The sequence below is a fragment of the Gorilla gorilla genome, chromosome 1 (assembly GCF_029281585.2).
Source record: "Gorilla gorilla gorilla isolate KB3781 chromosome 1, NHGRI_mGorGor1-v2.1_pri, whole genome shotgun sequence".
Classification (NCBI taxonomy): domain Eukaryota; kingdom Metazoa; phylum Chordata; class Mammalia; order Primates; family Hominidae; genus Gorilla; species Gorilla gorilla.
The window spans coordinates 60,293,135-60,307,738 of record NC_073224.2 but is presented as its reverse complement, the minus strand read 5'-3'; the positions used below and the strand labels follow the sequence as shown (position 1 = coordinate 60,307,738).

The 14,604-nt window shown below is 33.6% G+C and overlaps 1 protein-coding gene across 5 annotated transcripts in view; it reads right to left on the bottom strand.

The window, feature by feature from the left end:
* KCNT2 (potassium sodium-activated channel subfamily T member 2) overlaps positions 1 to 14,604 on the bottom strand; it is a 381,853-nt gene that overhangs the window by 235,491 nt on the left and 131,758 nt on the right. For all 5 annotated transcript variants that reach the window (XM_055378337.2, XM_055378343.2, XM_019028251.4 and 2 more), the window contains exons 6-8: positions 5,200 to 5,274; positions 3,914 to 3,997; positions 1,508 to 1,602 (exon numbers count right to left, since the gene is read on the bottom strand). In XM_055378337.2, the coding sequence (XP_055234312.2) occupies positions 1,508 to 1,602; positions 3,914 to 3,997; positions 5,200 to 5,274 (254 nt within the window). The remainder of the gene's footprint in view (positions 1 to 1,507; positions 1,603 to 3,913; positions 3,998 to 5,199; positions 5,275 to 14,604) is intronic.

Below are 14,604 nucleotides of genomic sequence, written 5' to 3'. Positions count from 1 at the left end.
CCACCTATACTACCCAAAAAATAGAAGTACTAGGCAGAAAGTAGGAGTGCATAGAAAGCCAACTACAGATGAAGATTTATTGTGATGAAGATGCCTCCAGAACAAAAGTGCTGCTAAATGTCATCATGTAAAAATAACGTGTCCTTTTTCTCACACTAACATCTCAATTATCCTTTGTCTAAATTTACTTTAAGAGACTCCCACATTATATTTAGTAATCACTGATTTTAGTATTTGTAATTTTCCAACAATTGAACAATTATCATATGCATACCATACATACATAATTTTTTAAAAAATTTTAAGTACTTTCCCTTAAGTTAGATGAGAAAACACTCCTAAGTTGCCCAAATAATGTTATTACATTGAAATCCAGAATTTTTAATGACTTTAGAAGGGAAATAACTGCAATGAATGTTTCATATTAATGCAGTTAGATAATTACTAGGTGAATCATAAAGACAGTTTGCAAAAGGTAAAAAGACATTAGGCGATAAGATGGCTATATTGATCTTAGAGGTTATTTTATATTTAAAAGCATTAAGTATGCTAAAATAGGTCTACTGTTTTTAAATGATAAAAGTATGCAATAAAACATATTTGAAAACCATTTCGTAGAGTTACTAACCACATACTATTGATACAAAAACTTGTCATACCTATGTATCTATATTTACATGCATACATGTGTAGCTATATTTATACCTAGCTCAGTTGTACTAGTGTATGTGTGCATTTTTCCTTTTTTAGTACTTCCTAATTAGCTTTTTCTCTTTCTCAATAGGGTCAGACCCAGGTCACAGCACAATTACACATATCTAAGATTCCTGCAACAAAAACATATTATTCTACCTCATTTTTTGATGTTCACATTTTTTTCTCTCATTAAGGATCTGAATGAATCCATATGTCCGGTGTCATATTTCATGTTGGATTACTCTATAATTGTCAAAGTGTGACCTTCCAGAAAGGGAAATTACTGTTTTTTATAATAAAGCATATTTTATATGTTTTTATAATGAAGTGCCAGGTCTTGCCTTGCACTGTCCATAAATCTGCCCTGGCTTTCTACCTGACTGCACACTAAGAATCATGCAGAGAAGGCAGAGGCAGAAGCAGTGATTGGTAAGGACAGTTTTCTCAACAGCGTTTCTGCTTTGAAGAATGTAGAAAGATGAGGGCACTTCTGTAACAGTAGTTTGAAGGAAAAATTCTTGTTTGACAACTATGGGATGCAATATAAATTCTCATAGTTTGGCTGTTTACAGCAGTTGGTAAAATGTCAGAGTTGCAGTATATATCAATAGCAAATGATGTATGTGCTTTATTATTTTTTAAGACTGAAGAAAGAGTGTTACTTTTTCTTCTGTAGGCGATCTGTTACATTTTTTGGCGAATATTTATTTATTTATTGACAACTATTAATGAAAGTTGTTTATAATATGGTTTCCTTTAGAAATTATAATTAAATGAAACATAACACAAATTCTGATATGTACAATCTTACCAGGTGAAGATAAGGCATAGTAATGTAGATATTAAAATCAAAACTTGATTAAACATTGCAGACTGTGTACGCTGAATGGCTCTGTGTAGATCATTCTAAAATAATACAGAAAAAAAGTTGTAAATTTTGATAAATACTAAATATGCATGAGTTTCATTACATTTATTAGCATACATTTCATGTCAACTCTCCTGTACACATACATACATACGTAAATACATGTATTTCAAATGGAAATATAAGCATATTTCCATTTTTGCCTAGATCTGATTGTAACTTACTAAAGCTTGCATAGTTCAAAGATATTGGTGTAGGAAGACTACCAAAGCACTAAATTTCAGTTTACTTGCATTACAGACATCTGAACAGGTGTTGCACTTACTCCCCCAAACCCCTACATGTTAAGCATGAACTTTTATGGAAAATCCTAATTTCAAAAGATCAGAAAATAGTATGTTTAATTAAGGAAGAGGGAATAGATGAGTGAAATTACAAACAAAGCTCATTATCAGGAAAATTAACATCAATTAGCCCAGACAGTTTATCTTGAAAAGAAAAAATAAAATAAAATAGCCAATAAACAATTTTTTTCTAAGTTTAATTTCTTATAAAAGATATTATGGCAATGAGCCATTATTTGTCTACCACTCATTTTGTCCACCACTCATTTAACCGGAACTGTTATGAAGACAAATAACTAAGTTGACTGATTTGGATTTCATCTCTCACCCTTTAGTCTCTAATGGCAGAGGTATTAATGAACAGAAAAGCAAATACAAGTTTAGCATCTGGCGAAAAGAGATATGGAAATAAAATGGAAAATGAATCATAAATTAGTATTGCAAAACAGGCTTTGTTACTGTCAATATTTGTTTAATGTATCCTGTCTTGTTTGAGTTATTTTTTTCCAACAACTAATAACACAGAAATTAACAAATAAGTTAATTTTTTTCTGGTGTATTTTTATTCATTAGCAATTTAGGCAATCTATATTTAGTCAAACAGTATTTCATCAGGGCAGTTAAGACAGCCCAATGTTTCTGCAAGTCATTTCACAGGCCACACTCTCCCACCCTTTGGCCGTGTATTTTCATAAGACTCCAGTGGTTACTCAATATAAATGTTTAGAAACATTCATCTAGTTGTGAATACTAAAACGTTATCCAAATATTCCTTTTGGCCAAAACTTTAGTCATAATGTCATTTTAAAACCCATTTAAATGGAAAATAACTTTGCCTCCAAACAAGTATAATTTTCAATGCAGTAAAATTAATAATATTGAGCCCTTACTTTGTTGTGCCAGGTAAAATACTATACATACATATTATGCATATGTATCTGTGTACATTTTGTATATATGTATGTATATATAATTTCATTTGATTATCATAGCAAACTTGTAGGTGCTTTTCTTTGCAGATGAAGATAATAGCAGAGAAGTTAGATCATTTGCCCATCACATTGTTCAGTATATAGTGAACATGTATTAACATTTGTGGTATGAATGACTCAATGGAAATGCCTTACAGCTAGCTTTGAAGTACTAAAGCCTGTGGTAAAAATGTTTGGGTCATAGTTATAAACCATGCCACCAAGCAGGGTCAGCCTTGGGCAAAATGCAACTGGGGCACAGCTCTGAGTTCTCCATCTTTTATTCTACCTCTTGCTTCCTTTTCTCCTAATATCCCACTCACAACCCCGCTCAAGCAAATCCAGAAGGATGACTCTAAATGAGGGGCTTCTGGCTCCCACATAGAATCTTAGGAAACCCCACAGATGTTCACTGAATATGAGACTACCTACAATTAAGAGCAGTTTGACTAAATCACTTACTTGAGCCCTCAAAAGCCAGGAGTCCCATTATGCATCAACAAACTGCCTTGGGAGGGAAGGATATTTGTACTCTGAAGATTGGCTAAGTGGTTGAACCAGTCCAAAAACCAATAAGGTTTTTAGTGGCATTGAGAAATTCTGAACCGTTTTTCTCTACCAGTCATAGGACCCTACAAAGGTAGTAACTTGGCAATATGGACATTTTACAAGTTTTCATTCTGAGTAAGATACAGCAGATTGGTCATTTAAGGTCTGTTAACTTTCAAATTTACACTATGCATCACTTTAACTATTTAACAGTATTTTACCAAAATGACTCATTAAAAAAAACATTTAAATGAAACAATTTACTATGACCTAAATTAATTTAAAAGATGTTTAAAAATGAAACATTTGGAAATTTAATTACAGCTTAATTAATTCCAATAGTATGAGTTAAACGTTATGGGAGAATGCAGAATTAGAAAGTTCAAGACAAGATCCCAAATTCTCTCTCTCTGTTTAATCTAAACATTGACAATAAGAAAAGGTTTAAAAATATTTTCATATTTGCACTTTAATTCTATACTTACAATCATATTTTCCAAGGCATGTTTGGCAAGCCAACAGTTCAGAAAGACTGGGACAAATAGATTCCTTAAGGAAGGCCAGAATATCTGGAAAACAAAACAAAACTAGACTTTTATCTCAAAGCAATAAACCATATCCAGTATACTACAAAGAAATGGAAAAAAAGCTGTTAAAGAAAGTGTAATAATTTAAAATATGACAAATAATGTAAACTCACTCTTAATAAAATGTAAGGAATTGATATGTTCTTTCATTCATTGTCTAAATCTTTCTTAGGGAAATTATTGCAGAAGCAAAAAGAAAATAATAAGCTTTCACCAGATGGCAGATATCTATGCTAATTCTATCATTAAATCTTTTAGTGTGATGGTTTGTAATAGACATTGACTTCCTTTTCTCTGTAACTTGAGGTATTAAGTAGGAACAAAGAGGAAAGGTACTCTCTTTTTTTTATAATATTGCCTCTTACTCTCTTTATGTTAAACCACTTTAAGTGACATTGCGGAGCTATGTTCAATTAGAATTATATTTAGTTAACCTGTCATTTAATCTAGTTCCAGTTGCTTCTCTAGATAAATCACTCAAATTAAAATAATTATCAGAAGAGAGCAACAGCTCCAAGTAATATCTACTTATTTTCAAAATCCTCCAAATAAAATTCAAATGAAGTGTTACAAAGGATAATCCCAACAGACATTATTATAACTTCATTAAATTGCGATTAAAATATAGTTTTGCAAAAGGAAAGTGCTGAGTGACATATTTATGGGACTGTAGTTGAATCGGATCATCATGGAACTGATAACAGAGCAGTTTGAAAAGAAGCAAAATGTTGGGTGTCTGACTTTTGACAATCTCCTTACTAAAAACAGAACTAGACTTAATAAATCTTGTGGTTAAACCACAGATAGATATTTTCAACGTACGAAAAACTTTTGTAAATATGTTTCCAATTGGCTTATTTTTTTAAAAAAAATCCACAATATAAACAATAAGTGGATAAGTAATTTCTAGTAATTTTAAACAACAATGACATTTGTCAAATGGCATCCCCAGAGCATATATCTCTTTAAAATATTTTACTCTGCTATTGTATGAAATCATTAGTTTCCATTTAGTTACACAACACGATCCAACCAATTTTATCTTGTTGCTTAGTATCATGATTCTAACCAAAGTCTAAATCCAGTTATCTTAGCTACCATATTATTTAACAGTATCTAGGTTTAAAGATTTTACTTAAGTCTAATTACAAAAGTGTTTTTTTTAAGGTTCTTTTAGGACTTACTGAGATAATGAAGGGAACTGCATTAATTATTTCCAAGATGAAGGGTATTCGTAAAATCTGTTCCCAGATGTTTCCCTTCCAAGAAAGAATGAATAAAAACGAAAGTCAATTATACTGCCTCCTATTAAAGGGGGAAAAAGACAGCACTTAGAATTTCTCTAGCAATAAGGATGCTTCCATTAACAGAATACTGAATATTATATAGAGATGTAGCAATGACTTTTAGAGATTATTTTTCTTAGGGTAATTGTGCTCTCTCAATTTTGTAAGTTTAAGAAGTAAAACAAATGTTTGTAGAAACCAGGAATATTGCACACAACATTTTTTATCAAGTAATATGTCACGGAAGAAAAGTACTAGTAAAAATAAAACACATTAACAAAACCTACAGTCAATTAAAAAGTGACAATTTGAAGTTTTACTTACTATAATAATGATATTCACTAACCATCAAGTATATTAGTTTGTGAAACGTACCCTTGTTAACAATCATTGGTATTAAAATTGTTTTCACTTTAACACAATTTAAAGAAAGGACTTTTTCAATCATCTAGACTCTAATCTCCCTACCCTCATAATACAAACATATTAAACAGGACTGAGCACATAATTTGCAGGAACCAGTGCAAAATGAAAAATATGAGGCCTCCTAATAACACATTAACAATTTCAAGAAGGTAACATTAGAACATTCAACTAATCACGAGGACCTTCTGGTTGTGGAACCCTGTGCTGACCCTGATATTATGCACAGAATACATGTCCATGAAGCTGACCCTAACATTAAGAGGTCACCACTGAAACTTTCTTGATTGGTGTCTGACGATAATGAGCACAGACTTTCCTAAAGCAGTTTATTCTTCTATGAAGAGATCTATGTATTAGAAAGGCAATTTGAAATCTGCTATACTGTAATCTCCAATTATCCATTATAACACGGACTATAAAATTGGGACTCTTTCTTAATTTTCCTTAAGGCCCCAAAGGTTTAAAAACTGCACTGATGGAATATACTTGCACATCCCAAAGGAAAGTTGTAGAGCAGCTATTGTCTCTATATACTAAGAAATTAAGTAATAGGTTTTGTGAGCATAGTTTATCACCCTCATCCAGGCTACATAAAAACAGTAAAGGAGTGGGAAGTTAGAAGAAACGGAAGCAGTGAAAATGCCTCCTTATAGAGATGTTACAGGTGCTGTGGTGCATCTCATCACCTCAAGTGAAGTGAAAAGGGCTCTAGGGAACCAAACCACTTCACTTGGCTCCAACATGGAGACTGCATTTGGCTACTGCCCAAAACTTTTTAAAATGAAGAGATCAAAAAAAAAAAGGATGACTGGATAAGAACAGAACACAATCCCTCCTATTTTAAGGCAAAAGTGCCTATTTTCTGGGAACCAGATATAAACCCTAAAGAATGGAATCTATGGTCATTTAAAAATGGTTTACACTCAATAAGACTGTGTAGCTGAAGGTGAAATGGGACTTCAACAGATGGTGGGCCTGAGAAGCCCAAGGTCTGTGTCAGAGCCCTAGTCTGTAGCCTGACACACTGAGGCCTCCAGGAAATTCAAAGGCTCCAGAGAGGCCACAAAAGCTTTACATGGGAGAAAGGGCCAGAGCTTTTGTCTGCCATGAGGAACAACCAAACACCAGACAATAACTGTGCCAGTCAGGCAACTTCAACCCAGAAACTGACTGCACTTCATTCCCTGTTCTTCCTCAGCCTTAAAGGGCATCAAATAAGAGAGGAAGTAGAAACATCAGATAGGCCCCCCATGATAATTCCCTGTGCCATGTAGCTCTGAGTTGAGGATAGGGAGAAGCCATCTCAGAGGAGAATTTTAAATTTTTGCATATATTGACCCTAATTTCTTTCTTTTTTTTTTTTTTGTGAGACGGAGTCTCGCTCTGTCACCCAGGCTGGAGTGCAGTGGCGCAATCTCGGCTCACTGCAAGCTCCACCTCCCGGGGTTCACGCCATTCTTCTGCCTCAGCCTCCCAAGTAGCTGGGACTACAGGCACCCGCCACCACACCTGGCTAATCTTTCTTTTATTCTTTTTTTATTTTTATTTTTTTTTTTTTGTATTTTTACTAGAGACGGGGTTTCACTGTGTTAGCCAGGATGGTCTCGATCTCCTGACCTCGTGATCCGCCCGCCTCGGCCTCCCAAAGTGCTGGGATTACAGGCATGAGCCATCGCGCCCGGCCCCTAATTTCTTAAATACTAAACTGTGATTTGCCGTATGAATGAAAAGACCAGAAAAGCTATAGAACCTCTCTGAGATGTCATCTGATTAGCATGGATCACCCAGAGGATGCACGGTTTTGAAGAAGTGTAGAAAGACTGGTCTTTTCCTACTACCACTGAATCAGGACTATTTAACAAAAGAGTTATAACTAGTCATAGTTATGCCATGCTGCTTTTTAATTGTGCAGGTGAATAATATCATTTCTTTCATCAGTTTTTACATGGCATCATTTCCAGAATGTTATCCTTTGCCTTTCTCTTCCACTATTGTATTTTCACTTTTCATTTTACATTTTTTTTTTTTGGTATCAGTGATTGTCCACAAGAAGAGATTGATCTGAGTAGCAAGAAAGGAGGGTTATGGGACCAGTTGCTACTAGTGATATGAAAGGCTATTTCTGTTAATGCCCAGCAAAATTTGTATGAACTGTGGCAGACTGTATAATTTAGTTCACGTAAACAAAAACCTTTTATCTCTCTTATGTCTCTCTTCTCTTCATTTCCATTTATAACACATTAGCCTTTTATGATTTTTATTTAATTATCTGTCTATGTTCGGTTTGTTTCCGATTTTTCTTCCACATTAAAGCCAGAAGAATCTTTCTAAAATGCCAAATTCCCATTGCCAACACAATAAAATCCAAACTCATCACTGTATTATATGACATTTCACAATTTGAACTCTGGCTACTAGCTTGGCTTGTAATTTTGATATTTCTATTCCTATCCTGAACTCAACCAAAGATTCATCCACACTGAATTTTATATCCATCTCTGAACAAGCTAGGCTACTTTATGCTTGTAGACTTTTGCCCACATCTGTCCCTCTGGCTGGAATATTACACCTCCACACCTTCAATACTAATCTCCTTGGCAAGCATTTGTGACATTTCAGTGAACTAATTTTTTAAAATGTTTGTTGGGGCTCAATTAATATCACGAACGAGTAAATGATACTCCCAGCTATTTCATACATACTCTTCCCCTTCTTTGATATAGTTATTTTATTTTTGGAGCTTAAATATTTACATTTCTTTCCATTGGATCCAAATGATCTCATTTGAAAGAATGATATTGTTTAAAACCTTTATACTTAAAGTAATCATGTAGAAATGATTAAACTTGTAACTGCAGAGCCAATTGAAATTTTCTGGAGGAAAGGATTCAAGAGTTCTTGTTTATATACCCATGTTAAGTAATTTCATCCATGTTTCAGCTTCAACTTATAATAAGCTAATGACTAATAATCACTAATAAGCTAATGACTTCCAGTATTGTATCAAAAGCTCGAACCAATATTTTATCTCTTGAGATTCTGACTCAGATCAACTGCTTAATCCACTGCTTCACATCAGTGCCTCTAAAGCACTTTATATATAGTATGTCTAAAGCAAAACTTATGATTTGTTCCCTGACTTATCTCCCAGTAACACAAACCAAAAATCTTGGAGAAACTTTTTACATTTTCCTTTCACACTATACTATACTTATAATTATACTATAATTTATCAATAAGACCTACTAATTTGTAAATAGATCTTGAGATTTTCTAGTTTTTATTTCAGCTCATTTCTCACTTTTTGACTTGTTAAGCCTAGTTAGCCACCATCCCATCATTCTTGCCCCATTCCAATTCACCTACTGCACTATTACCAATCCCCTGCACCTTTACGCCAGACCAGGCCTACTCTTCAGAACTATTCAGATACTTACAAAACAAAGACAAAAATGTGATTATATCATACAAGGCACTATTTCATTTGTCTCTTGTTGACTTCTCCAACCTTATTTTAAAGATCATTCCTTCCATGGACGGAATATATAAAGTATATTCACTGCTTAGAACATGCCTTAAGTATACTTTTGCACATAACTCTTCAAGAGGTTTGGAAAAGCTTTACCTTTCTTTACAACTTCACTTTGCCAAGTTAACTCATACCTGCCTTCCAGCTCTCAACCGAAATCTGGGTTTTTAGAGACTTTCCTTGCCCCTTCATCATGTACCCTCTAGGCAGGATCTGAGCCCCACATTAGGCTTCTTGATCCTCCATCAATTTCTTTCACATTTTTTTTCCAGTTTGTATTTATATACTTAAGACATTACAACACTTTAAACTCTGTGAGGTCAAGATCAGGACCAGTGTATTTCAGGATTGCATGCTCTACTCCTAGCGCAGTGCTTGACAGTCTGAATCTCCTAAATAAAAACTGTTGGTACATTACATCAACCATGGATAGTTGACTCACACCACATGTATGCATATATGTGTATGTTTGTGTGAGTTTTGTGACACATGAATGAACTTCCCACAGAGGACTAATTTTCATGGTCTAAAATTGTACAGTGGGGCAATGTATTTATTGCTAAAAATAAATGCATCTGTTTTCATTTATATGCATTGAGTTTAATTCTAAGATTTCAGGTTGTCTTCTAAACTATGAGATACATCCATAAATTATCTTTCTTAAAAATAGCTAATGAAACATAAATATAGAAAGGATCCACAAGTTTCATTGGCCAAAAAGGAGTCCCAATAAGCATAAATCACAAAAACCTAAGGATAAATGCTAGTATGGTGAAAAAAAGTATGCTTTCATACAATGTCACTATGTAAGAAAACTAAGAAATAAAATTGAAAGGCAAGCACAATGCCTTTCAAAATTGTATTAAATACATTTTTCATTTAATCTTATTTTCATGAAGGAGATAAAAAGCATTATTCTTCTTCCAAAAAGTAACTTCTTTAGTTTCTAAGTAGTAGCTGTATCTCAGTGGCCAGTCCTCTCTATGTTCCTTTCATTATTGACAGAATTCAATAAAATATAAAGAAATCTCAATCCAATTAGTCTACATTTAGCACGGACACGTCATTTTTAACCAATAATAATGCAGAAAAATATGCGATTTTCTAAAATGCATCGCACTTTTATTTTTATCATAAAGAAACATGGAACCTAACCTTGGAACTACTATCTGTGCAACCCTAAAGAGCACTTTAAAAATTATATTAGTTATAGCAGTTTATTTGTTGCAAGCCCCAATTCGGCCAAGGAACACTTTGTAAATACTTTTTGTTCTTAAATGTTAAGAATACCTGTATTTTAAAATATTTAATAAAAGGTTTGGTAATTTGTCTTCTTTGGATGAATTTAAAATAGTGTTGTAACGCTATGGCAGTCTTTGTATTTCTACATATAAACCCAACAATATTTAGATTTACCATTTTCAGGACAAGATAAGCAGAATCAACAGTATCTGGTATTCAGGAGTCCTGGACTAAATTCTTTGTTCTTTTCCAGAAATAAACCAGTGTGGTGTTAAACTTTCAAAATTGTTGCTTTTTGTAATGTGATTATGGAAAAGAAGAATTGCACATTTAACAAAAGGGTTCTAGGTATGATGAATTTTTGTGTGTGGAGGTTTGGAAATTGTGCCAGAGTTTGTTTTTGTTTCCTTTTGATTTAATGAATGTGTGTGCATAAATAGAACTTTATTTTGAAAGCAGTTGATAAAGAATTAGAGGGTATTTATGATGACAAAAGAATAAGAACTTTAGTGTTGGGTGATTACCATGTTTGTTTTGCCAACTAGCTATAAACATGAATGGAATGATGATTTAAGCACAGACCTGCACTTCTGTATGACAGAAGACAAAATAAGTTCATGTCATGGATGCTAATTCATTATCTGCTAAACTCAACATGTACTTTAATAGTTCTAGGTAATTTTGCTTTAAGTTAGTCTGGTTTTCAAAACCTACAGTCTCAATGAAAGTTTAAACTATTTTAGTTGCTAATGATTTAGTTATGCTTATTTTAGAATGTCTAATTTCAAGAATTATAAAGTGCTTGCATAATGCTGTATTAAATGTAATTTTAAATATTTAATGTATACACATATAAGCATACCAATCTCTCCATAAATATACATATGTAAACAAATACAAGAAAGTTATATATGATTTGCTATTAATATTACTATTTCAGAATTATAAGTATCAAAGAATAATATCAGCAGTGGAAACAATTGCTGGTGCAATACATTATCCATTTCTGTGTGTCTGTATATTACTTTTCTTTAAAAAATCTAACTTAGCCAGGCATGGTGGCTCATGCCTATAATCCCAGCACTTTGGGAGGCTGAGGAGGCAGGCAGATCACTTGAGCCAAGGAGTTCCAAACCAGCCTAAGCAACATAGCAAAACCCCATCTCTTAAAAAAAAAATACAAATATTAGCCGGGTGTGGTGGTGCACACCTGCAGTCCCAAGCCACTCAGGAGGGTGAGGCGAGCAGATCTATACCTCCTAGTAGGTAGAGACAATCACGCCACTGCACTCCAGCCTGAGCAACAGAGTGAGAACCTTGTCTCAAAAAAAAAAAAAAAGTCTAACTTGAAGGAAGGAGTATGTTTTAAATTCTGCTACCAAACATGCTTTATTTAGAGACTGACTACCAATTACTTGATTTACCCATTCTAAAAAAATTATCAAACACTCTGGTGAAGGGACCAAAGAGATTCACAGATTGGACTATATTGATGAGAGGAAAAAGAAGATAAATTAACAGCAACCTATCCTTCTACTGTCACATAACTCCTATTTATCCTATCTGTTTTCTCTGTAACACACTGGACTTAACTGCTGTCCACATTTCCTCCATCGAAGCCATTAATGTTTATGAGGGTTGAAATGGAAATATTATATATCATCTAGCTCTGCATGCTAGGTCTTACAATTTTCTGCTCTAGTTTTATAAATTATAAGCAATAATTGATTATAAATGTCATCATCATATGATTGCAATAAAAAATTATCTTGAATCGATATGTGTTTTTAAATGGCTTTTAAAATTAGTGCTAAGAGTTCTATTAGCAAAACACCAATCTTAATTTCATATTACATTTTAGCCAGAAGTTGGAGCAAATACATCTTCAAATGCAGATTAATATTTTGGCCATGTTACAGTTTTGTATATATTCCTGTACTAGTGGAAGGGATAGGATTAATTTACCCCAAAACACACATGCCTAAATTTTAAGCATACCATTATTTATATATTACATTCAACATTTATCATATATATGTATGCATGTATATTAATGAACATTAAAGATAAGAACTTGGATATTAATTTATTTGATTTTTTATTTTGTTTTATTTTTCTAGTTACCCAATATCCAGATTTGTCAATCAGGACATATTTATAGTGCACCTATTTTGACAAGGAGATATACTAATAAACCCTTAAAAGACCCTTCTTCATTATCTTCATCTATATTGCTTATTATTGATTTAGTACTTTCTAGGTAATTTAGAGATGTGTGGCTCCCATGTGAAAGCTCTTTCATTTCTCTTCTCTAGCTCTAATTTACTTATTGATCCACCACTTTCCACCTTCTGCACTCCCAAAAGACAATGGAGACTTTCCAAAACTAATCATTAAACCTCAGGTTTCTATTCCAGTTTACTTACTTCTTACTTATTATAAACTTTCCTATAATATTTCACTCCTGCCTTGTACTTTCTCTCTTTTTTAAACAATGAAGTTTTTTTTATCATGAGGCAGTCATCCTTGCTTCATCCTACTGCTTTGAGTAAGCACCTGCCCCAGTCAAACAACATTCTCCATTTAACAATTTTGACACTCAATTGTATTCCATTATAACAGACCTATTGTAGGCAAATAGCAAATTATCTCCTAATTTGTAAACTCAATAGCCTTTTCTCAAGTTTCTTATACTTGACATAGCAAATGTGCTTTTATATAATACTTTTTGTTCCTCAGATATTTCTAACATCCTAAGTCTTCTCATAAATTTTAATCAATCCACCTATATTTTTAAAGCTGTCATTCTTTTGTTTCTATACTTTCTTATTCATCAATCTGACATTCTTAGAAATTAGTGTTTTTTTTAAGATGGCAATAATGAGAATTAAAAAGAAAAAAAAAAGTGAGCCTGAAAAAAGGGTGAGTTTGTAAAAACTTCTTGCTCTAAATTTAGAACTAAATAATAGTCTGAAGAATGTTATCTTCAAAACTATTGTTTTAAAAAGTGAGAGAGGGACAGATGCAGTGGCTCATGCCTGTAACCCCAGCCCTTTGGGAGGCTGAGGTTGGAGGATCACGTGACCCAAGGAGTTTGAGATCAGCCTGGGCAACATGGCAAAATCCTGTCTCTACAAAAAAATACAAAAAAATTAGCCAGGTGGCGGTGTGCACGTATAGTCTCAGCTAGTCAGGAGAGTAGGGAGAATTGCTTGAACCCAGGCGGAGTTGAAGCTGCAGTGAGCCATAATCATGCTACTGCTCTCCAGCCTGGGTGACAGTGTGAGACCCTTTCCCCCCCCCCCAAAAAAAAGTGAGAAAGAAATTGATGTGCTAGATATGAGTTCCCCAAAAACATAACCTTGAGTACACTTGATAGAGTAGATGAAAAGGCTATTAACAAAAATTAGTAATGATTATGAGAACCATTCCAATGACTTTCTATCTTTTCTAACTTCTCTGTCTTCCCTGATTGTTCTATTATTCCTCCAAAATCCTGAATTTAAGCATCTCCATCAACACAAGCCTTAGTTTCCACTCTGGTGATTAACCCATGCATGATAGATTCTCATGGCTTCCTTTACTATCAGGTCTTAATAGTGAAAATGACTGTCAAGTCTTAATAAATCTCCCTCTCAAAAGTTCCAGATTCTCATTCTCAATTGCATACCTTATTTATCTGTGTGTTCACCAGTACCTGAAATTAATCACCTCCAAAACTAATTCCATTATTTAATCTATGTAGATCCCAATCTGACTTTTTTCTTGGTACGATTGTTTCTTAGTTTTACTGCAGTATTTCCAGTCCTTCAAACTTAGAAGCTATTAGAATGCTATGAATTTCCTTCTCTTCGCCTATCTCAACCCATCAGTTGACTTCTTTAGCTTCTACCTTCATAATTAATCTTTCATTAAAACTGGCAAATCTTTTCATCCAGCCAAAATCTTACTGTCAGTTTTCCTTTCATACTGCAACACATCTTAACTGAGAACATGAACTTCACCATAATGTCTACTTGACCTGAGCTGCATAGAGATTCTGAACTAATATTCCTAAAACTGAATTTCAATTACAGAATCTTGTGCTAGTCATCTTCCATCAACTT